Below are 26,960 nucleotides of genomic sequence, written 5' to 3'. Positions count from 1 at the left end.
CTGAGCAAGGGCAAAATAGAGGTCTCTCAGAACAAATGTTGGACACAAGTTTCTAAGACTGAAAACCCTATGTAGAAGGCAACGCAAGTATTTTTTCATTGACTCTATCTGGTTTTTCCACAATAAATCATCATCAACGGTAATGCCAAGATACTTTACACTTCTCTCTTGATTTATAATTCCACAGCCACAATCAACTTCATTGCAACCAACAAAATGAAACTTCAAGGGCTGGATAAGCATGAATGAAGATGCAATCCCAAAATTCAGGTAGATGGTTTTCTCAAGGTTCAGGCTCAATTTATTGTATGCAAACCACACAGAAATCAAGCGAAGGTCATTTGACATCTGATCATACAGATCCGAATCTGAGGTTGCACCATAAGAAAGGGCAGTGTCATCAGCAAAAACTGTGAACCTTCCACTGAAAGGGCCATGATACAGGTCATTAATATACACCAGGAACAGGATAGGTCCCAATACAGAGCCTTGTGGAACTCCACAATCCACCATAAGAAGTGGACTAGAACTCAAGCCAATGCTAACTGCCTGAGACCGTTCAGAAAGGTATGAATAGAACCAAGTTAGAGGCAAACCACGAATACCAGCTGCTTCCAATTCCTAATGAGTGTTGCATGGTCAACCGTGTCAAAGGCTTTCCGAATGTCCAAAAACAAGCCAGATACTCTTCTCACCTCTCTATTATTGATGTTCAAACATATCTCTGAAATGAACTTCTCAAAGCTAACTCAGTTCCTAGGCCCTCTCTAAAACCAAATTGGCAATTTGAGAAAAAATTAGTTGAATTTAGGAAAGTCAACAAGCGATTTTTGATCAGTTTTTCAAATATAACTGAGAAAACAGAGAGAAGAGAAATGGATCTATAATTCTGGATTAATTTTGGGTTACCTTTTTTGGGAATTGGAACTACTTTCGCAATTTTGAGTTTACATGGAAAAACACCCTCAGAAATGCTTAAATTAAATATGAAACATAACACTGGACTGATGATTGTGCTTATTTTCTTGACCATGACTGATGAGTATCCATCGATGCCAGGGGTCTTAGAGTTTTTCAGGGATGCAATGACTTTTTCAATCTCCAAAGAAGAAATCGGATACCAAAACAGTGATCTATCACAACGTGGCTCTCTGAAAACATTGTTATAGTCGTTCAACGCTTGCTGAGGAAAAGTGGGTGGAACAGCAGACTTAGGTGCAGAGACAAAGTATTCATTGAACAGATTAGCAACCTCTGAATCTTCACTTACAACACCATCCTCGGTTACCAAATTGAATTTACTTTTCTTGGCTCCTCTTCCAATCAATTCATTGATAAGTTTCCACTGTTTTTTGGAATTACCTCTTACAGTCTGGAACCGATCATAGTAATATCTCTCCTTTGCTATCTTTACCCACATTTTTATCTTGTTCCTCAAAGTAACAAATTTATGTTTCAATCTGATGTTCTCAGGCTCATTCATTGTCTTCTTATATAATTTGTCCCTTGACCGAATAGCTTCACAAAGTCCACTGTTCATCCAAGGCTTCAATAATCGTTGCTTGTGATTTATTTGAGTGGACTTAGTGACCTTAGATGATTGAATGGCAGAGTCCAAAACATAACAAAAACAATTATATGCGTGATTAACACTTTCAGCACTGAATACAACAGACCAATCTTGGATTGTAAGTAATCCTGTGAGAACATCCCAATTTATTTCATGAAATGAACCAAAATTCACCCCTGGCCGAGACTTTTTTGCCAGCATAGAAAGACACACAGCTCTGTGATCACTTATAGAGACCTCAAGAACAGCAGAGCGCGCAGAAGATGGACCAACACCTCTCAGCAACACATGATCAATGCACGTTGAAGTATTTTCCATGACACGTGTATCAATATCAATCAAATTTTCAAGACCACTAGAAGAGATTATTTCAAAGTACCTGTCGCTAATTCGATCAGAATTATTAACATTTATATTAAAATCACCAATACATACAACAACCGAACTCTTAATGCTACTCAACATATCACTAAAATCAGTCAAGAAACGATCAACCGGAACTCCATGCCATCTATAAATTCCTATCAGAGTGAAGCAAACATTATTGTACACACATTCCAATATAAGAGAATCTGCCCCATCAATCTGTCTAGCTACTGTGCAACAGGTGAATTCCTCCTTGTGATAAACAACAATACCACCACATCTGTTATCATTACATGAGAATAAAGTAACATAACCCTTAATATCATATATATTTATATTTACATCAGGCTGGATCCACGCTTCAGACAAAACAATAAAATCTGGTTTCACTTCTAAATTGTTCAAGTATAACAAAAATTCATCAAAATTTCTATTAATGCTTTGAATATTCATATGGAAAAAATAAGACTCTCATTACTCTTAAAATATTCATTAAAGTCCTCAATTGAAGTTAAATATTTACATTCAAAATCATTGTTCATAGTATAAAGTTTCTACTAAATGAAAAAAAAGAGAAATGAAAACGAAACACTGGAAAAAATAGAAAAAAAAAGAAGTTTTCGTAGTCTCGACCGCACTAACAAGACTGAATGACTCAAAAAGTAGTTTTATCTAAATAAAGGAACAAGTAAATGGAAGTAGAATAAAACATTTTTAGGTATAGAATAAACTATTGGATTATGACTTGAGAGAAGGTTATAAGGAAGACTCCTTATAACCCAGTAAGATATTCGTATAAGATACGTATATGATTCAAACCTGGAATAGGATGAAATTATTAAAAAATTGAAAGAAAGAATTTAAACTAGACCATACCTACAAACCTATTGAAGTTTTTTTCCAAAGGGCTCAAATTGACTAGGACCTGAATATAGAATAGTTTCTAAAATATTTAGAGTAATTCAATGTAAAAATAAACCACTAGTTACATTAATTAAATTCACTTGGAAAACAAATAACTTGAAACAATATCAAACTAAAACCCTTTAGTAACAAATTGATCCAAAATGAGCTCAGAATATAAATAATCTAGATAGTCTACAACAAATAAATTAAGAATCATACAGATTGATAATCTCAAGCAATCACTGTTATGAATAGATAAGAATCACAACCTCTAAGAATTGATAAGAGTTTATCTACTTCGATTAAATTCATCTCGATTAATAGAAAAATAAGTGGAAATAGAAATTCAAGTTGCATTGACAAATAATACGGTATTCAATAACAAAATTCTAATTACCTCAAAATAATGAAAAAAATATTCAAAATATTCTAATATGATTATTTAATCTTAACTGTCATTTCATTCCTTTAATCATTTCTGCAACCCAAATGAGAGAGGCTTGAAGCTGATTCATTTGAATATTAGAAGCTACAACGAGAACATTAACAACTTACTGGTAGGACTCAACTCATTGGATAGTGAAATTGACATTATCGTTTTGACTGAGACTTGGCTCAATGTAGACGATAACAGACAGTTAGATGGCTATTCAACTTTTCAAACTGATGATAAGCGCAACCGAAACGATGGATTTCTTGTCTTTGTCAAATATTCACTATCTGCAGTAGGTCGATGCATAAACATTGGGGGGATCAATGCCTTGGAAATTAACTTTCAATATGATAGAAAACATTACTCGATCCTTGCTGTTTATCGTAATCACGATTCCCACATTCCTGATTTTATTGATAATCTTAATATCCATTTCAATAACAAATATATTGATAGGGGATATAAACATAAACATACTGAACAATGACTTGCAAACTGACTCATACCTGAATATGCTTTACGAAAATGGTTTTATCAACTTTATTGATAAACCGACTAGACAAACAATAACTAGCAGCACCCTAATTGACCACATATTTATAAACAATGATGACATTAATTCAATAAAATCAGCTATTATTAAAGTTTCAATAACTGATCACTACATAGCATTAATTCAAATTACCTCCAGTTCCATACATAATAGCAGTTCTGATCTTCCCAAGTACTATATTCTTAATGAAACATTATTATCTACATTCAGAGAGGAAACATGGAGCTCTGTTATCATGGAGCAAAACGTCAACATTGCAACAAATAAATTTTACTCCATCATTGAATGTAATATACAAAAATCTAAAAGACTTGTTGTTCAAGAGAACTCTCGATTCAAAAAAATTAAACCCTGGATAACGAATGGACTAGTTAGATCAATTAGGGAGAGAGACAAATTATTTAAGCTAACAGCCTTTCAATAGAGAATTACTGACTCACTTCACAAACTAAAGAAACAGATTAAATAACTTATTGAAAACTACTAAAAATCAATACTATAAAAATAAAATAAATGAAAGTGGTAATGATCCAAAAAAGTTTTGGTCCATTATAAATGAAATATCTGGTAGAGGTAAAAATAAAAATGGATTCCCACTAGAACAGTTTGAAATAGTTGATAACAGCTCAATTTCTTCAACAGAGAGAATCAAGGCAGTTGCTAATGAATTTAACGACTATTTTTCACATGTGGGAGAAAATTTGGCAAAGGCAGTGAACTCTAATAATGCTCCAGCTTTGAATGATGAGGACTACAGGCTCGACACAAATTTCCGCTTTTTACCGATAAGTGAAGATGATATCGCATTCACTTCAAAACTGAGAGGCATGTCTGCACCCGGATAGACAACATTCCAACCAGGTTTTTCCAAATAAATATTAATATTTTCCTAACTCCACTTAAACATATTTACAATTTGAGCATTAAACAAGGTATCTTCCCAGACTGTTTTAAAATAGCTAGAGTCTTTCCTCTTTACAAAAATGGCGATAAATCTCAAAAAAGTAACTACAGACCCATTTCCCTTTTAAGCATATTTTCAAAAATTTCAGAATAAATTATAAAGTTCCAATTTAGCAATTATATTGAGGCAAATGGGATTTTAACAGACAGACAATTCGGGTTCAGGAATAACAAAAACACATCAGATGCACTGTATAATTTAACCAAATAAGTCAATAGTTGACTCAATAATAATTTAAATAACTGTATAATATTTCTGGACTTGGCTAAAGCATTCGATACAGTTGATCGATCAAATGTAATGAAAAAACTAGAGCTTATAGGAGTCCGAAATGAGTCGCACAGTTGGTTTGAAAGCTACCTAACTGATAGAAAACAGGCAGTTCAAATAATGGGAGTTGAGGGTAGCCTAAATCCTATTGATTACGGTGTGGTACAAGGAAGCACATTGGGACCATTATTATCACTAATCTATATTCATAATTTGACGAAACTACCTCTCACTGGCAATCTATTTTTATTTGCTGATGATACAGCGCTGCATGTTACAGGCAGAAATAAAGAGGAAATGTATGAAAAAGCATCCCGTGACCTCCACATGCTGAAGGCGTGGTTCGATCAGAACATCTTGACACTCAATATAGGAAAATCCAAATTTATTGAAGTCTCACTGCGTAAAAGTCAGGAGCCTCCTATTGATTCAATAGCTTTCCATTCTTGCTCAAGTCCTAATAATATCCAATGCCATTGCGAGTCCATTGAGAGAGTTAGCTCTTATAAATATTTAGGCGTTATAGTTGATGATAAATTAAAGTGGTCAGAACACATAACCCAATTGAAAAACAAAATACGCAGATCTATCTACATTTTCTTAAATTTACATCAATTTCTATCGAAAGATGATTTAAGAAATGTATATTTTGCTTATGTTCAATCTGTTATAACTGCCGGAATTTTAGCCTATGGAGGAGCGTATAATCAATTCTGAATCCTTTAGTCATCACTCAAAAACGCATAATAAAAACAGCCCTTAGTAAACCCATTCGCACCCCGACTAATGAAATATATGATGAGTTTAATGTACTCGACATTCGACAACTGTATGTCAGAAGCTTACTCCTTTTCATTCGTGTAAACAGTGATATGTTTAAAAAAATAAATCACAATCACGCAACACGCTTAGCAAATTCCATTGGCATTGAAATTCCGAGACTTATTAAAACTCATTCAGCAACAAAAGTCACTATATTGCACAAATTTTATACAGAAATATTCCTTCCACTCTTCGTAATGCCCATAACTGTTCACCTTATGCGTATAAAAAACACATCAAAATATGGTTGAGGGAGATTGGTAGGGAAAACATAGAAGCCATAATTCATTCAAATTACCTATAACTTATTATCAACTTACGATCCCGTAATCTGCACGTAGTGTGAATGTACCTTTACTATAACAATGTCTTAGCCATGTGATATATAGTGAGCCGGAACAAACATCATCAAACTTTGTTATTAAAAAGTTGTAGTTGTAAAATTATATTACAGTTTTCATCTGTCCATTTAGTTCTTCTTTATTTCTTCTTTCTTCTTTAACGCTTCATGTATACTTTATAACTTATACTTTTCCAGTAACAGGTTCTCCATTGGGTTGCATCAATGCTCTCGAGGTATATCATCCTCTCAGTAATTTTTCTATAATGATTAAACTCATTATCATTCAAGAATTAACTATTCAAGGATTCAGTATTCAAGAATTACTTTATCCTTCTCAAACCACAAAATTTTTTATCCTAAATAAAGAACAGACTCCTCTCCACACACATGCTTAAGCCTTCGTGGACGAGATGCATGTTAATTTTTCTTTTCTTTTCACTTTAGTATCATGAGGATTATTATGTCTTTATTGTACAATACTTATTCTGATCATGTGCGGTAGATTACAACCTACAAGTGTACATGTTGATTCATTTAAAATTGTACTAACTGTGGAGTATATTCAATTGTGTATTTATTTCATGCAATAAATGAATTTTAACAATTTGAACAACATCAAAACTTGTTGATGATCGAATTGAGCATAGTCGAGTAGCATGCAAGCGTAGAGGTTAGGGTAGGAGGCATCATGTAAGTTAACGTTAAATGTAGTAACAAATCCACATAATCAATTAAAGAATATATTATAGAATAGCATAATAATAATAATATAATAATAATAATAATATGAAATTATAATTACGAGTACAGATACTATATTTGATGAAATATGAGCTGCTACCGCTGACTAAAAAACAACAGTTACAATAGGCCTACTCTTATGTTAATTGAGGAGGCTACTTTTGTCCCACATTTCGTCTCTATTCGATGTTCCATTGCAGTCGACCGGCATCCAAAGCATTGAAAAATTTAATAAAGAACCTTATGGGGCCAATTTATATTCATCAAAATCGAAAGTTATGAAAGTTGTAGTATAAAAGTTACATAATTATAAAATTACGTAATGTAATAATTTGGTGAATTGCCAATTAATCAATATTAATGTTATTAAACTACCTATTTAATCTTATTTAATTACTTTTATAGAAATACTGATAACTTATAATTTATTATATTAATTTTGTTGAATCCACCATTTTCTCTTCTCTACCATGGTAGTCGAAAAACTGAAAGTATAGAATACCAACAACACCAGTATGAATATTGACTTTGACATAATCACACTACAGATTGTGTACCAGTCATAATCTGCTTCTGTAAATCCAGCCTATAGTGAGGTCCACGTTAAAATGGCAGAGGAGAAAGATAGGAGAACAATCCGGTTGCCGATCTTCGGTCTTATCAATGCCTTCTATAAACGGTAGCTGATACACGTTTATTAATGTAATATTAATAATGTTTTTCTCGTTTAAAATAACCAATTATATTTTATTAAGCAAGTAATTGTATTTTCCAATGATTTCATAATGAATTTTCATAATTAAGATGAAATATTTTAATTAATTATCAATTCTAGATTGTTAAAAGACGATCTGACAACAGAGCAAAGCGAGAAAGAGATGCCATAAAAATTCTGCTAAATGATGCTTCAAAACGCCATCAAATAAACAGAATGGAAGGTTGTTGAGTTCTTGCGAGTCTTATACAATGTATTCAAAGATATCCCATCAAGGAGAGGGGAGTTCAAGATTATTACAGGATCAACATTTTCTCCTCTGAAGTTTTGTGCCACTCGATGGCTTGAAAATGCTCAACTTGCCTAAAGAGCATCACTGATTTTATCACATATAGAAAAATATGTTAGCACTGTCAAAGGAACAATAAAGGAGCCACAGTGCAACAGCTTCACATTCATTGACAAGGCTTTAAAAAATAAACTGCTGAGGGCCGAATTAGCATTATTCCAAGCTTTTGCAGAGAAGACCACTCTTTTTCTGAGGGAGTTCCAAACTGACAGCCCAATGGACACCGTTTCTGCACACAGTTATTTGTTCAGTTCTGAGCAGTGTTATGCAAAATAGTTATTTGAGCAACTAGTGCGCAAAGTGACAGTTTGCTGCACCGAAAGAAACGTTTACGCCCGAGCCGTAGGCGAGGGCGGAATGGTTTCTTTAGTGCAGCAGAGGAACTTTGCGCACGTATTTCACATTAAGTTTTTCCTACAGTTACCATTGAATATGAAAAGTGGGTAATTATGGGTAAAATTGCCTGAAATCCATCAAATGTTTTTCTGTGTAATTTTATTATTGATAAAAACCTTAATCCTAAAATCCTAAAGTCCTCGCTGTCCTTGGTTATAATATATAATGTAATAATTTGCGCGTTGTGCTTCGTTGCACCTCTGCTCACTATAGCAGCCCAGTCACTGTTACCAACTTCATTTTGATTTTGCTGCACTGTTGCTCCATATAACCTACTAAGTATTTTGCGTTGCCATGTTGCAAATCTGGAGTGCAGAAAAATTTTTCCCGCACTAGAGCGGAAAAGTGATTCTTTGCGTTCTGTAATCAGTGCAGCAATGGCCACTTTTCAACGTAACTGTAGGAAAAATAAATTTTTAATGTCACTGAAGTAACCAAAATAGATGTAACCAAAGAAGAGAATTTAAGATCAGCGAGAGATATAATTCATGGATTTGGCACTAAAAGTGCTCTCAGAAATTGCAAAAATATCTCAAATATAGAAATGTTGCACTTTCGAAAAGAATGCAAAGAATGTCTAAGAATATTTATTAACTATTCAATGGAAAAATCTCCATTAAACCTAAAATTAGCAAAATGTTTAACGTGCCAGAAAAAGCTAGAGAAAGTGAGAGTAGTATCAATGGCCTGCTGGATATTCTGGTCAGGTCAAGAATAGTTAACGGTACTGCAGCAGACCGAGCTCTTCTTCAGTTTTCAAATCTTCATGCCAGAGATAGTACAAAAGATATGTTGCAGAGATATGAAAGAAGTGAAAAAAGGCTAGATAACTTTTGGATAAAGATATCAAACAGTATGGAGCATGATCCAAAAGAGCTTAGAGATGTAATTAAAATAGTTTTAACGCTCTCGCATGGGAATTCCAGTGTAGAGAGAGGGTTCTCTATTAATAAAGAGTGCCTGGTACCAAATCAGACAGAATTGTCATTGATTTCGCAGCGTTCTGTGATAGAATCTGTGAGGCTCCTTGGAGGTATTGAGAAAATCAAAATTATAAAGAGTATGATGTATTATGCTGCTCGAAATGCAAGAGCTTCATATATGGAGTTTCTTACAAAGCAGAAAAAGGAGCTAGAGGATGAAACAAAGTTGGAGAAAGACGGGAAACGATCGACAGCAATATTATAGAAGAACTTCTACAAGAAAAGCGAAGATTGATGGAAGATACTCAACGAAAAGTAGAAGCTATTGACGAAAAAGTAGAAGCTATTGATGAAAAAGAACAATCTCTAATTGTACAATCTCTCAATTGTAGCTAATTGAGCGGGTTTTATATTTCTTGTTATTTACATTTATTTGAGTATGTATGTAGTTCCTCTGTATTGTGATTTTGAAAGATGCCATACTAGAAGAACACAAAGATTTCCTACTCAAATATAAGATTTTTTCTACGAATTTATTTGTATTTATTATTTATATAAATTTCTTTGGATCTTCTAGATCAATAATTATTATTTGTATAAATTGTCTATGCGGTTTTTAATGTTTTGTAGTTCAAGTGAACTAGAATTTCAAATGTGCTATGCGGCAAAGTATTTCATAGTTTAAAAATTGTGTTTTTTATAATTATTTATAAAGAGTTGATTTATTTCCAAAAACTATTAAATATAATATCATATATAATGTTTAAAATGTGTACGTTCAATGCTATTTGATTTCCAAGATCTGCAATTTCAAAGACTTCATCCAAAAATTATTCTAGTTTTATATAGTGTATTATAATATATTCTTGTGTATTTGCTAAGTTACATAACTTCTATGCATTAAATTTAAAACTTTTGAAAATAATAATTAGTATTATATACAATCGACTATTCTAGTTTAATGATTGTTTTAAATGCTTTGTATTATTACTCCTGTGTATTAGCAACATTATGCAACTATAAAAAACAGTATAAATTTGTTTGACCACTCTTAATATTTATTTATTGTGTTAAATGTTCTGTATTATTTCAAAAATTATTCTAGTTTAATATAGTGTGTTATATATTTATTATAATATATTCATGCATTTTGCTAAGTTACATAACTTCTATGCATTAAAACTTTTAAAAATATAATAGACCATTATCCTTTATTAATCAGATTATTTATTGTTTAACATGTTTTTCATTATTCCTGTGTATTTGCAAAGTTATGCAGCTTCTATGCAACTTTAAAAAACACAGTATAAAGTTGTTTGACTACTCTTAATTTATTGTGTTGAATGTGTTGTATTATTTCTGAGTTCCAAGAGAAAATGAATGGCGAAAGCCGCACATTGATTTCTCAACCTATATCAATTAATTGATGTAAAAGTTATAAATTATGTTGTTGTATATAAATCAGCTGAAATCATGAGTCAGCGCATGAAGGACTGTCGTGTGATAGCTCCCAAATAGCCTCAGCTAATGTTTTGAATGAATAAATTGAAAAACTGTAGTTATTGCATGCAATAAATTCAAATGTTATTTGTTATATCCTGAAAAGAACGAAGGAGTTTGTAAATTTTGTTTTCCAAGAAATTTGAGCGGTAAATAGATCAAAGAATATGAGTTCAAAATTTGAAGCTGATTCATCAAATCTTTCAAAACTTACTGTCAAACAAACATACAGGCTGACAACGACATTGGCCTTTAATTAGTTAAAATAAGAACTTGCTAACACTCGTTCAACTACATTATCACTAAACAACCCATCCACCGGCTAAATTTCAACTCTGTCCTTGATTAATAAAAAGTTAGCAAAGTAGCTAGTTGGCGGAAGTGTCAAAAAATTCCCGTATCACGACAAAATTCCCGTATATTTCTCGCCCAAATGAAATTCACGTACAATTCCCGGTTTTCCCGCCCCGTGGACACCCTGTAGACAGGTGTTTTTGCCGAAACCAGAGCAGGCAGAGCATCTATTGATGAAGCAATGCAAGCAGTCAAGGAGATGAAGAGTTATAAAGCATGTGGAGAGGACCAGGTTTTTGCGGAATTATGGAAGAATTGCCGCCAAAATACCTTACCAGAGTTGCATAAATAGTTTGTAAGCATATGGAATGAAGAAATGGTTCCAGAGCACTGGAAAACTAGTATCATTCATCCACTCTTCAAAAAAAAGAGAAGGAGAGATCCTAATAATTACAGAGGAATTACTCTGTTGGACTGTACGTAATTAAATTCTTTCCAGAATAATCTTGAATACGGTAGATGAAAAGGTGTATTGGAATCTCAACTAGGGGTAATACCAGGAATGATTCAGGCCTTACAAAAGTTGTGCGGATTAGATTATGGCATTGACGTTGATTATTGAGAGCTTCAAAATTAATAATAAACAGCTGTTTATAACATTTATTGATTTCAAGAAGGCATATGATTGCATTCACAGACTAACTTTGTTGAAGATTCTTGGGTATTATGGTCTATATCCAAAGTTGATAAAGAAGGTTATGTTCCATACACTTGAATTCAGGTCCAATTTTCAGTCCAAATATTTGAAAACAGAAAAGTTATAATTTAGATTGTTTACAAACCAAATTGAATAAATAATAACACTCACTAATCACTTAGTATCGATCGAGCAATCGTAGCGAGCAGACGTATTTTTTTTTAGTGAGAGTAGTTGAAATAGTGTATGCAATAGTTAAAGTGCTGATTTCAGTGTTTTAATTGTTGTGCGCGAGTTCAGTGCCCTGCGCTGAAAAAACAGTTCAGTGCTGAATTATCATCTAATCCGGCTGAGGAATGTAAGGAATGTCGACTCCAAAAAGATTGCCGACCTTCCTACTGCTAGAGTTCGAAGAGGAGGAGGAAACAGAGGAAGACGCAACTATGAGTCAACTAACACCGGCTTAGAGCGTTGAACCAGCGTCAATGACTGTAAACGTCAACACTTCCCCGGAATCGTTTCTAAAAACGAACTAACTGAAAACTGCAGCGGAGCAGTTTTTGTACAACGCATGGAAAGAAGTCACTTGTGAAGAGAGAGAAAGAATGCATAAGCTGGAAAAGGAGTTGGAGAGAGCACTGTCGGAGATTAATCAGCTGAAAGAGATGTTTTCATCAGCATATTCAACGACACAGAAGCTTCAATCATCAGCTTCACATACAATGCAACCAGCATCTTCTAGAAGTAACAGTAAAAATTATTCACCACCGAATAAGGAGGAAGAAGAGAAAATGGTAGCATCAGAGACTGCATGGATTCTCCCTAAACAAAAGAAGAGAAAAATCCGTGACTCACCAGAAAAAATAAGGCCTGCAACTGAGTCTACAAGTATGAAACCGACAGAAAAGAAAAACAGGCCACCACCAGTCATATTAAGCAATGTTCAAGAGTATTCTAAAATTAAAGAGGCATTGAAATCGAAAAATCTCAATTTCAGTGCCAACATGATGAACAACAACCAGCTAAAATTGAATGTTGAAACTGAACAAGAATACAGAGATTTAACCAAGATGTTGAATGAAGCTAAATATGACTGGCACACGTACAAAAACAAACAAACTCGTCCAATTCGTGTCATGGCTAAAGAGCTTCATCCATCATGCGATCCAGAGGATATAAAGAACGATCTTCTAAGCAGAGGCTTTCAAATAATCAGTGCAGTCAACAAAATTGGAAAAGTGAAGAAGGATGGAAAAGAACACATTATCAGACTTCCAATGTTCATGTTAACATTCAATAATACAGAAGATACAAAAAATATATGAAATTAAACATATTTGCTACATGAAAGTGAAAATTGAATCAATCAAAAGCAATAAAATGTAAACGTTGTCAGCCGTTTGGTCATACTCAGACATACTGTCAACACGAACCTGTGTGTGTGAAGAGTGCTGGAAAACACTGGACTATTTCATGTACCAAGACTACAGAAACCCCAGCCAAATGTTTCAATTGTGCTGAGGCTCACCCAGTTAACTATAGAGGCTAAAGAACTAAAGAACTTCAGAGAAGAATAACAAAAAAAACATAGTTAAAAGAAGTAGCGGAGTACCACAAAAAACCCACCAGAGAAACCTCACTTCAAAAAAGTACACTGGAGAAATATCCTATAGTTCAGTTTTAGTTATATTCTAAGTCATTAGTTACATCTGGTAACACCCAATATTATTGCTGACGCTGTATTCCATTGTAATGCTCGATCATAGTACTTTTAGTCAGTCTACTGCCAAACTTCACCGAGAGCACTTCTCTCTTTTTCGATGTATATTTTATAATTATGTGTTTGAAAATAAAGTTTTCTTTTTAAAAAGGTGTTTGGTTACCCCAGAACTATAACTGGCGCCCGAACTACCTTCCTTACGTTTTTTCGAGGTTGTTCATTTAACAACAAGTTTTTTTCGATTCGCGATCTTTAATTTCGACTTCGTGAAAAATCCGGAAAACCAGTGAGTGAGGTGAACCCTTCAAGACAAGTTCTCTGCGTACCACACCTGCGACCTTCGAAGTTCAACCTGGCAGACAACGAAGACTCCTTCCACAAATTTGAGACGGAAGTAAAACTACCATCAACTGTAAGTACAGATGCGAACATTTTCTTCACTTCATCTTCTACACTCATTCGACCGTCAAAATTAGACCCTGTGATCATGTCAACCAAATCTATCCCGAAATATTTGCTGGACTATATTCCAAAATTCGATGGAACTTCCAATAAAATTCCAAAATTTATCAAATCTCTCCAAGACATTTTCAATCTGTATTGTAACGATAAAATTGAACAATCACAACGCGAAGAAAATCATTGGCTGTTATTTACTGCCGCCCTCCACAGTTTGGAAGGTGCTGCAGATGATGTTGTACAAAATTGCGAGTGTTCCAACTTAGCTGAACTTATTGAACTTTTAACGAAAAGCTTCTCTGATAAACGCACGGTCCCTGACCTAATAGCCGAAATTGCTGTAATGAAATCATTCCAATACGAACACCCCCTCGACTTCCTACAAAGACTCAGTGAAAAACGCACCAGAGTGGTGACCCGCTATAAGCTTGATGGTGTAACCGGGGATCTCCTGAAAAATCTTCTCGAACAACTCGATACAACTCTTGTCCGCACGCTCATTCACGGTGTTCATCCAACACTCGGAGCTCATCTTCAGGTATACAAACTCAAGAACTTGGACGACGCCCGCGATACCCTGCGCAGTGATTGTAGCATTGTTTTGAAACAATTAAAATGTGCAGAGCCCGTAAGTGACAAAAGTGCAGTGAGTGAAAAGCAAATCAATTCTCAGTTCCAACCGCGGAATTTCTTTCAACCACAACCAGTTTTTAATCAATTCCGACAATTCTCTCCTCGGAATTTCCGCCAGCAACACTTCAATCAGAATCGGTTCCAGCAACCCTTCACTACTCAGAATCGGTTCCAACAACCTCATCAAATCCATTTTCAACAGCCTCAACATTCTAATTTCCAACAAAGTGTAGTTCCCTCTACCTCTACTTTTCAGCAGTCGCAATTCCAAAATTTCCAACCGAAATCTTTCAATAACAATTCTCGTAACTTTTCAAACGGAGCACGAAACATTCAACAGTCTCACAACTGGGACTCGCAGAATACTGTCTCCATGCGTACTGCTTCTACTAATAGAAATGCTAACAATTCGGCAAGAAACAATCCTTTCCAGGATCTTCACTATCTCGATGAATCAAATGATGATATCAATCAAGTAAATGCATCGACTCGTATTCAATTGTTGCAATCGCAACTCAACAATCTAACATCAGCTGTGAATGAAATGGCAGATCATTTTTTAGGGTGTGGCCCCAATCCGGCGGAAACCCCCCCAAACAGCTTGAATTGAATATTATTGATAAATCGCTACCCTATTTTGTCGATGATGTAAACAGAAAATGGCTTGTTGACACTGGATCGATGATGAATTATGTACATCCTGCAATTGTACCGCCAACTGTAACTAGATATAAGGAAAAATTTGTTGTAAAAACCCCGGCTGGTACAAGTGGTGGACATGAGTATATATTTTTTGGTCCATCCACATTATTTCCGAATCTTTCTAGAATTAAGATGTATATATATGATTTTTCCGACAGGTACGATATTCTTTTAGGTAATGAAACTATGCAACAACTCAAGGCCCATGTAAATTATGAGACTAATACGTTAGATTATGGCAACGTATCAAAACCGTTATTATCTGTAATTAATTCTAGTAGAAAACAAATTGAATTGAAACCTGGATTTAATGTAATAACTATCCCAGTTAGGTCTATTCCCACTGTAGGACAGGGATTACTTAAACCTATAAATAATTCTAACTATTGTATTGAAGAAGGTATAGTTGATATTGTTAATGGTGAATGTACTTGTATAGCTTTCTCTCATGAACTCATGACCATCAGTCCTGAACCCATGGAAATTGAGGAAGTAGAAACGATTCTTGACTCGCATAATGACTCAATGACCACACGTCCTGAAAATTTTGCATTGATAAAGAAATTGATCCATGAAACTTTACGAACTGACCACATGAATGACGAAGAAAAAAGAGAGATATACGATTTAATTATCAAATTCCCTGCGATAATAAAGCTTGATAATATTCCTCTTGGTTCAACAAACTTATTAAAACATAAGATCAATACTGTAGATGACAATCCTGTGTACACACGAAACTATAGGTACCCCCAAATATTCAAGAAAGACGTACAAATCGAAATTGATAAACTGCTGCAAAATAAAATCATTCAACCCTCCAACTCTCCATACAATTCCCCAATATGGGTTGTTCCAAAAAAACTAGATGCTTCAGGGAAAAAGAAAATAAGAATGGTGATAGACTACAGGAAACTTAATGACAAGACGATAGCTGATAAATATCCTTTACCAAACATTGAAGATCTTTTCGGTAAAATTGGGAGAGCCACTTATTTCTCCACAATAGATTTGTACTCAGGTTTCCATCAAATCGAAATGGACCCAGAATCTGTTCCTAAAACTGCTTTTTCAACGGAAGATGGTCACTACGAGTTTCTTAGGCTCCCTTTCGGGCTGAAAAATGCACCCCCATTCTTTCAAAGAAATATGAATATATTGTTTGCTAAAATGCCGAATGTATTAGTATATATGGATGATATAATAGTATTCTCTGACAATTTGGAAGAACATTTGAAACATTTAAAATCTGTTTTCAAGAAACTACAAAATCACAATCTCAAAATACAGCTTGACAAAACCGAATTTTTCAAAAGAGAATTGTTATACCTTGGCCACATTGTTTCAGAACGCGGTATTCAACCCAACCCAGCCAAATTGCAGGCCATAAAGGATTTTAAAATACCTAAAACCGAAAAACAAATCAAACAATTCTTAGGGTTAACAGGCTACTATAGGAAAATGATACAGAACTATGCAAAAATCGCAAAACCTCTGACTCAGGCATTGAAAAAGGATGTAAAGATCGATATTAATAATACAGAATATGTAAATGCATTTGAGAAATTGAAAACAATGTTACAGAACAGTCCAATATTACAACTCCCTGATTTCTCTAAACAGTTCATTGTCACGACTGACGCGAGCAATTATGCTATAGGAGGGGTATTATCCCAAGTTTTTGAAGGAAAAGATCTACCAGTAGCGTATGCTTCGCGAACTTTGAATAAACATGAGATCAATCTCTCCACCATAGAAAAAGAGTTATTGGCTATTGTCTGGTGCTGTAAATATTTCAGACCTTATTTATACGGACGGAAGTTTCTCATTCAAACTGATCACAAGCCTCTCCAGTGGCTTCATAGCATCAAAGAACCGAACTCGAAACTCATTAGATGGAAACTATTATTAGAGGAATTTGATTTTGATATTATTTACATAAATGGGAAGACCAATTACGTAGCGGACGCTCTGTCTCGTCCTAATAATGTTCACATGATGGAAAATGAGGAAGATGATTTTTTAGGTTTTGAAGATGGCTTTCGCGGGTTTGCGAATATTGCTACTGACCCCCACGAAACTGGTCTAGAAGATGGCTTTCACGGTTTTGATAATAGTGCTCACGACCCTGATCATGAATTCGATGATATTAACGTGGACGAATTGCTGCGATTCAATACTCGTACTGAAGCTCCCTCCATAGACGTTAGTTCCCTTGATGAAATTCTCCAACAAATAGATAACCCGGCCGTAGGAACTGATAATGATGATATTATAGGTATTGATAATAGAAATGACGACGTTGTACATAATGATGCTAATGAAAACATTGTGCGTGATATTGATTATGAAAATGTTGTAAATAATAATGAAAATGGTAATGAACGTGAAGATGATAATAACAGTTTAGCCACAATACACTCTCAAGAGAGTTCAAACGAGCAAGTAACTATTGCTGATGACGATAAGATTCTGAATGTAGAACATAACCAATTAGTACTTGAACGAGGTGACCAACCCCTCGCTTGATTAAGATTTTTGATAAAAATAGATTGATTATTTATTTTAGGAATGCTAATGATTACGATGACATGAAGGACAAATGTATAGAGTATTTGAAACCGAATACAAAGTATGGAGTTTTCTGCTCGCGTGCCGGAGCCCTATACGATGAGTATGAACGGATTTTTAACAATTTCAAGAACGTACTGCTAGAGACTTTTGATTCGATCAAACTTAAACGGTATAAAAGAATGAACTTAGATGTGACACAAAATGATGAACAAAAACAGGTAATCTCTAATTATCATGAGGGTAAAACATTCCACCGTGGTATCAATGAATCTTATAATCAAATACGACGTAAATATTACTGGCCATCAATGCTACAGGATGTGACTGGTTACATTAATAAATGTGCTGTTTGCTTAAAGGTTAAATATGACAGGAGACCCGTTCGAGTTGACTATAAAATCACACCCACTCCTGAAACACCGTTCGAAAAAATACAGATTGATTGCTTCCAATATGACAAAATAAAGTTTTTAACGATGACTGACTGTTTTTCCAAACGGCTAACGGTCCATCCAATAAAAAGTTTGAACCAAGTCGATATCCAAGAATGCTTAAACGACTATTTCTCTGCTTTCCCCATACCCAAAATTGTACAAATGGACAACGGACGTGAATTTGACAATGCAGGCCTACGTGATTTCCTGAGACTTTATGGCATTGAACCATATTACGTTACTCCCGGACACCCAGACTCGCAAGGTTTGGTAGAAAGGACTCATTCTACACTTATTGAAATTCTGAATGCCATTCAACTTGAAAATAAAACCAACACTACTGAAACTAATATGAAATTAGCGGTAATTGCCTTCAATAATACTCTAAACTCTACCTTGAAAATGTCTCCTATGGAAATAACATATGGAATATCGAATAACCCTTTTGTAAACGGAATAACAGAGAGATTAGTAACTGAACAACTGTCCCAACAGTATCTTGAACGAGTCAACCTAGTGCATAAAATGATTAAGAATAAATTGAAGAAGAAAAACAAAAACGTACTGAGAAATTGAATGTTAATCGTGAGAAGAATGTTGAAATTGGAAACGAGCCACACATAAAATCGACATTTAATAAGAAAACAAAACCGAAATTCATCAAAGTAAATTACGATACAACACAGCAATTAGCTAGGAATCCTAAAGCTATCCAAAAACGCCCTTTTAAATTGCACCCTAACAGAATGAAACGGCCTAAAAAACCGGTGAAGGGTAAGAAAAAGGATTTATTTGTTACAGGACGTGATGGTACTGCCCCTAATTCTCCTGTTGCTGGCCCCAGCAACGTCTTATAAGATGGTAGATTTGAGCAGAACATCTGGTATTGCTCCAATCAAGATACAGAATTCTCATATAATTAATGAAACTTTTACCTATGTTCATAATATTAATACTAGTTATTTACGTTTAGAATTAAGTAATATTGAAACATTTGTTGATTTTCTCGCTAAAAGGAATAATATTGATAAGAGTCGCTTAAGTATGATGAAATTGAATTTGAAATACACTAAGAATAAATTGAATGAGATTCAATCCGTTAATTATAGGCAGAAAAGAGGTCTTTTTAATGGTTTAGGATCCGCGATTTCGTGGATCACTGGGAACATGGATGCTGATGATAAGGAAAGATATGACAAAATTTTGCAGACAGTCCAATCTAATGAATATCATCTTAGTAACAATGTAGACAAGCAATTTGCTGTAAATCAGAAATTAATTAACGAATTCAATAATGAGATGAAAGTAATCAGAGCGAATAATCTAAAAATCAGCAATTACTTTAATTCTTTGTTCAATGAATCGAACCGAATGGAAATGAATCAGCAATCCTCTTTGTTATTCGACTCGCTCCTGCTTCTGAATAATAAAATATCTGACATTGTAACTAGTCTCGAATTTTGTAAATTGAAAATACTGCATTCTTCTATTATTTCTCATGATGATCTTTTTCTCCTACAAAAAAACTCAAATGTCAGCTTTATTTCAAATAAAATTAGTGTGTTATGGAAACTAAGCAAAGTACATTGTGGAATATTTAAAGACCATATTTCATATTTTGTGGACGTACCGCTATTGTCAACTGTTTATGAAACGTTTTTTCTATTGTCTTATCCTGTCATTGTCGGTAACGAAATTTTAACAACTATTGCACATCCTTCTTTTGTTCTTCGAAATGACAAATTATTTTCTGGAAATTGTGAACTCATTTATGATGATTATTATTGTAGTGAAGTAAGCGAACTTAATGATAAATGTATTGAGCAATTATTAAATGATAGGAATCTAGACGGCAGAATATGATGAGCACCAGTATCAAACAAAGAATATTGTCGGGAAATAGAGCATACTACAGCAACATGAAGCTTCTAAAGAGCAGGCTCATCAGTAGAAGCAGCAAGCTTAAGATTTATGAAACCCTTATAAGACCTGTAGTTACCTATGGCTCTGAATCATGGACTTTGACTAAGGAAGACCAACATAATTTAAGTGTATTTGAACGAAAGGTGCTTAGAAAAGTGTACGGTCCTGTAAAAGAAGGAGAAGAGTGGAGAAGGAGAACCAATGCTGAACTTGAACTATTAATAAAAGGCCGTAGTATAGTACGCTTCATAAAGGCACAGAGACTAAGGTGGTTCGGACATATTTATAGGATGGAGGAAACCAGAATGCCAAAAATAGTGCTTAAAGAGAAGCTTCACTCAAGAAGAAAACAAGGCAGACCAAGAATTCGATGGGAAGATGAGATAAGGGATGATTTGATAAGGATGGGTTATAGAGGATGGAGAGGATTTATAATGGATAGAAACGTTTGGAGGAATGTTGTGGAGGAGGCCAAAGCCCACAATGGGCTGTAGAGCTATAACAGAAAGAAAAGGAATCTAGACGGATGTAGTAAGGTGGTTTTGAAAGACGGAGATTCTTTCATAAAATATGTAGAAATAGTTGATAGTTTTATATTATTTAATTTTAGTACATGTATGGTTCTGAATACTGATGTGAACAAGAATATTACTCTTTTTCTTAATAAGAAAACGCAATTGTTGAAAATTAATAGCTCAGAAACACTGATTGGTTACTACAAACCAAATATATTTTGGGAAAACGAAATTGTACTTCCAACTGAATTTGTAGAAAAAAAACGACTATCCAACCTCAACTTTGATCAAGTACATATTGCTAATATAAATTTTCAAAAACTTGATGTTCTAGATGAGTTACCTCTGACCGATAATCGAAACCTATGTATTATTCTATTGCTTATTTTTACTGTAATTTTATTGATTGTTATAATATTTCTCAAACGGCTGTTTATCTGGCACAAACTTTGTAACCTAATGTGTTGTAAATCTGAAGTTGAAAATGATACTGTACAGCGTGAACCAGAACAAATATGCCCCAGACTACCATGTACTTAGTTTATAATACTTAAAATATAATATATGTTTTTATTTCTTTGAAGCTGAGGGCAGCTTCACTCTTAGGGGGGAGGAGTTACATCTGGTAACACCCAATATTATTGCTGACGCTGTATTCCATTGTAATGCTCGATCATAGTACTTTTAGTCAGTCTACTGCCAAACTTCACCGAGAGCACTTCTCTCTTTTTCGATGTATATTTTATAATTATGTGTTTGAAAATAAAGTTTTCTTTTTAAAAAGGTGTTTGGTTACCCCAGAACTATAACTATTGACCAGCGCTGCTGGATAGACTGTGTCAGGGTTTATAAAACATGTCAAAAAAGTTTCAAAATGTCATTTCACTATCAAGAAGTTCACTCAGGCTATAGAATGGATGCTCCACCAAGAGAGATTTCTGCTCGGAATTGTCTATCACTTCCACTATCCCTGACCCACTCCGGTAGCCTATTGAACATCCTGAAAGCAATGTAAGGATAACACCTGTGAGTCCTTGCTAAGCGGCATCTTGGCATATTCCCAAGTAACGAAACCCACTCCAATCCTACAACAGGAGAGTCAACCAAAGCAACAACAACAACAACCAGTTGATGTCAATAAGGTTTTGCAGGAAATTTTAAACAGTTCAAATATTCTTTCTGGACGACTTGACAGCTTGGAAGGGAAGAGTAAGAGTATCGAGAAGAAAACTAGAAAATGAATATTGCGAGTCAACAAGATATTAGGATTGCTACCTGGAATGCCAAAGGAATAAATAATATCAATAATAATAGAAAACAAGAAATAGAAATATTTCTAAAGACACGGAATATAGATGTTTGCCTCATTTCTGAAACCCATTCAACTGAGCAGAATCACATCAAAATCAATGGATATAATGTTTACGAAACTATTCATCCTCTAAATCAAGCAAGAGGTGGAAGTGCTGTAATAGTGAAGGAGAGTATTAAACACTATGAAGACTCAGTATTCAAAGTGATGAAATACAGCTAACTGTAGTTGAAATAGAGTCAATCAACCAAAAAATACTTGTTGGAGCTGCATATTTTCCACCACGTTACAATCTAAAGAAAAATGATTATACAAATATTCTTCTTAAGCTTAGAGATAGATTCATGATGGGTGGAGATTTTAATGCCAAGCATAAGGATTGGGGTTCAATACTCACAACTACCAAAGGAAAAGAACTCAGAGAGGCTATCCAGGAGCTGGGCTGCGAATTCCATTCAACAGGGACACCTACTTATTGGCCAACATATTTGAACAAAACTCCAGATCTTCTAGATTTCTTCATAAAAAAGAGAATATCCAGTAATTTTATCGATATTGAAGAGAGCTTTGACCTGGATTCTGACACTCGGCTGTAGTTCTCACACTTAGTGAACGAATAATACAGAAAGAAGACAGGCCAATGTTAGTCAACAGAACAACAGACTGGGAAGCTTTTAAAGTGGATTTGGAGAATGAAATCAACTTGAATATTCCACTTAGAACAGCTGAGCAGCTAGATGAAGCCGCAGAAAATGTCATGAGGCAAATCCAGAAATCAGCCTGGAGAAACACCTGACAATATACCAGGAAAACAAAAGGATGCAATTACCCCCTGGAGATTCGACAACTTGTTTTAGAAAAACGAAGGGCAAGAAGAAGATGGCAACAAACTCGTGATCCTACTGACAAAAATATATTGAATAACAAAACACAACAATTGAGAAGAGAGATAAGGAAACTAACTGAGGAATCCATATATAACATCAAAATTGGACAGCTGATGCCACTACAGATTATTCATTATGGAAAGCCACAAAAATAATTAAGCGACAATATTACAATCCCCCCAATAAGAAAACCAGATGGTACTTGGGCAAGAAACAACAGAGAAAAGGCAGATATATTTGCTAATCATCTAGAAGAAATCTTTCAGCCAAACAACATTCAATCTGAAATTGATCCTGAAGAAGATATAATAGATGATTGATCTAGTTTCTATAAATGAGGTTCAAGAAGAAATAAAATATAATCTGAATACCAAAAAAGCACCTGGGTTTGATCTGATTACAGGTGAAATCTTGAAGAAACTTCCAATGAAAGGTATTGTCATGCTAACATATTATTCAATGCATCACTCCGAATACAGCATTTTCCTACAGTTTGGAAGGTGGCAGAAGTCATTATGTTGCAAAAACCTGGGAAATGTCCTCACGAAGCAAAATCGTACCGCCCAATATCTCTTCTACCTGTAATTTCAAAGCTTTTTGACAAATTGTTAATGAAGAGATTGACTCCCATCATAAGTAGCAGGAATCTGATACCAGCCCATCAATTTGGTTTCAGGCAGAAGCACTCAACCCTGGACCAAGTACATAGAATCACCAATGTAATAGAAAATCCATTAGAGAAAAAATCTATATGCTCAGCAATCTTCCTTGATATGGCACAGGCATTTGACAAAGTGTGGCATGGAGGACTGATCATTAAACTTCATAAAATTCTTCCCACTCAACTTGTAAAACTTTTAAAATCATACATCACCAACAGATTATTCAGGGTAAAACAGGGTGACGACGTCTCCGAATTGAAGGAAATAAGGGCTTGAGTTCCACAAGGTAGTGTTCTTGGACCAGTTCTTTATGTGCTGTACACAAGCGATCTCCCTGAATTGGATGCAGTGACAATTGCTACTTTTGCTGATGATACTGCAGTACTGGCAGAAAGGGAAACAGTATAAGAAGCAGCCACAAAACTACAGAATGCTAGCAACAGATTCAGTGACTGGACCAAAAAATGGAGAATTCGATTGAATGAGATGAAGTCCATTCATATCAACTTAACAAACAAAAATATCAATGATCTGATTCGAATAAATCTGAATGGGAATGTAGTGCCACACAGCAAAATACCTTGGAATGACTTGACGCCAAGTTGAAATGGAAAGAGCATATCAAGATGAAAAGGAGCGAGCTAGGACTCAAATACAGCGAAATCTATAGGCTGTTGGGACGTCAATCGCAACTCTCATTGTACAACAAATTATTGATATGAAAATAAATTCTGAAACCTGTCTGGACGTATGGAATTCAGCTTTGGGGCTGCTCTAGAACTTCTAACATCAATCAGATTCAAACATTCCAAAACAAAGTACTGCATGGTGAATGCGCCCTGGTACATAAGGAACAGCGATTTGCACCGAGATCTGCACATCCCCTATGTGACCAGAGAGATAAAGCGATTGGCAGCCCATCATGAGTCACGTCTTCATCAACACGACAACACCGAAGTCATTCAACTGCTAGACAACACTGAACTCACAAGGAGGTTGAAGAGAACAAAGCCCTTCGAGTTGGTGTAGTGCTAGTGAAGCGAAATGTATATTAAAAAAAGGTGTAGTGAAATAATTTAAAGTAGTGAAATTATAGATTAGAACTGTAGGCTTCACTGGAAGACTTTGGCAATAAATTAATTTAGGATATGAAATAACAGAACAAAATTAATGGTTAGTCCTAGTGACTAGTTTTAATAGAAATTAAAAAAAAAACTAAAATCACCTAAAACTCTAAAACAATGATTAACTTTGAATATTATGATATACCATGTCATGCCAACAAATCAGATTATTTTGATCGAGTCTATTAAAATTTCTAGATTTCTCGCGAGATATGGTAAGCTGATTGATTACACAGCTGATCTCCCACAAAGGCACACGCATCCCCAGTTATTATCCCCAGACGAAATTATCGGATTTTCCAAGAATGGATTATTATTATCCTTATTATGTCCTTCAGCGAGTTTTCCAAAGGATGAGACCTAGTGCAATCGAATTTTTATATCATAAACCTACTACGTTCCAAATTTCGTAAAAATCGTTAGAGCCGTTGGACATAAATAACCAAATATATATACAGGAATTGCTTGCTTAATATTATAATAGGATAATATAAAAGCTATCAAAATAATGGAGTTTGGAGAATTGCAACCTATGAGACTGTTTATAACGAGAGCCCATCCTCATTATAATGAAAAAACAAAGAATTTCTCATCTTTTCCATGTTCTGCAATGCCTGAGAATCGAGTTCTGAAACAGCTTATTTGAAAAAATGCGTAAATTGAAAAAAGAAAAAGTTGCAAACGTATGTTGATGATCTAAAAAGGATGGAATAGGCTTGGAAGTTGAGGATACGATTGATAAAATAAAAATAACCCGCTTACATAAAATTCACATATTTGATTTGCCAAAAATGCACAGGGAGAATGTAAACATTGATGCAGAAAGACAACTATCCAAGAGAATAATAAAGAAATATTGGGCTGATCAAAAAGCCAGACAGCTTCAAAACCAAGGACGATGTTAGTTGATTGACTCAAGTGGTCCAATGTGGCCAAAAAATACAAATAAATATAAAGAAAATATGACATTAGAGGCTTTTTTTGGCTGAGTTAAAAAAACTTCAGGCCCCACTTTGCTCTTACAGAATCAAATTGAAGAGAGTTTTCATTATTTTCTAAACTCATTATGTAGGCTACTAGTTTTACTACCGGTACTGAATTCCAATACTTTGCTCCAAATGTATTACAGTTTAATACATTTCCATATCCTCACCCCTGGATAGGCTACGCCACTGTTGTCAATAGTACACAAACGCCATAAACAAGGACTTCAATTTATTTTATAAAAACATTTAACTGGAGGTTGCGGACGTTCTGTCAATTGAAAATGTTATTGTATCTAATATATATATATATATATTTTTTTATCAAAACATGGTTCACTACTATAGAAGAGGTGTGCAGAGAAATAGGATTTTTTTTAATATTTGGAAACCAGCACAGGGAAATCTAGAGAGAATATTAAAGATACAAAAGAGGGCAGTGCGAATCTTACTAAGAGCAGACTACATAGAACACTGTAAACCACTCTTTAAACAGACAAGTACAGTATCCTCACAGTAATCTCGATATACACCCTAGAATCCATTATCCTGGTAGTAGACCGAAGTTCAGATTTAAGACGAGATAAACGAGATAAGACGAGTTATAGAATACGCAACATGGATGACATAAGCCTCCCTCAGCATCAACTTAAAAATTATAGTAACTCTCCAGCCTATTCGGGGGCATACCTGTTTATCTGCTTCCTAGCAACATAAAATCCTTAGTGAATAGCAACACCTTCATAAGAAGCCTAAAACAATACCTGATGGACAGACAATACTACAGCATAACAGGATTCATTGATGACCACACTTTTTCACACCTTAAATAAAGGTCAATAAAACCTATGCTCCTTTAACTAAGATATAGTAAAAGTCTTTTACTTTTACTACAGACCATTACGGTACTGAGTCTACTAGGTACTGTTCATAATAAATAAATACAAAAACTAACTTTGTGACTTACAATAATTGATAAACATGTGAAAAAATGTCAGTAACTCCTTGGTTTCAGTAATAACGAGTAAAATATGATTATATTATGAGTAATATATCGCATCTATATAGAACTATTTATAATTTGAAACTGGACTTACAAACAATTTTTACAATTTTAAATTTACGATTGAATAATTTGGCTGACTAAAATTCTAACCTCAAAGATCACAAATCACAGCCAGTGAACTCTA

The 26,960-nt window shown here is 34.6% G+C and overlaps 2 protein-coding genes across 4 annotated transcripts in view; one reads left to right on the top strand and one right to left on the bottom strand.

Annotated features, from left to right (window-relative positions):
* Positions 1 to 26,960, bottom strand: part of LOC111045559 (general transcription factor 3C polypeptide 3) — a 33,631-nt gene extending 6,671 nt beyond the window's left edge. Inside the window, exon 1 of one of the 3 annotated variants that reach the window (XM_022330993.2) lies at positions 26,738 to 26,960. The gene's annotated coding sequence lies outside the window, so the exon portion shown is untranslated. Of the gene's footprint in view, positions 1 to 26,534; positions 26,555 to 26,737 lie in introns of those variants that run through there. The other 2 variants (XM_022330994.2, XM_039437917.1) reach the window with 2 other exon arrangements.
* On the top strand, positions 13,541 to 20,227 carry LOC120352439. The gene is made up of 2 exons (XM_039432970.1): positions 13,541 to 13,974; positions 19,166 to 20,227. Exon 2 carries the CDS (start codon positions 19,172 to 19,174, stop codon positions 20,225 to 20,227), a length of 1,056 nt encoding a protein of 351 aa, XP_039288904.1. The 5' UTR covers positions 13,541 to 13,974; positions 19,166 to 19,171.

The sequence above is a fragment of the Nilaparvata lugens genome, chromosome 1, assembly GCF_014356525.2.
Source record: "Nilaparvata lugens isolate BPH chromosome 1, ASM1435652v1, whole genome shotgun sequence".
Classification (NCBI taxonomy): domain Eukaryota; kingdom Metazoa; phylum Arthropoda; class Insecta; order Hemiptera; family Delphacidae; genus Nilaparvata; species Nilaparvata lugens.
Note: the sequence above shows the minus strand (reverse complement) of the source record. Positions and strands in the feature narration are given on the sequence as shown.

Excerpts from the sequence above, each read along its gene's own strand:
- LOC120352439 (XM_039432970.1), top strand. The coding sequence starts at position 19,172 with ATGGTACTGCCCCTAATTCTCCTGTTGCTGGCCCCAGCAACGTCTTAT.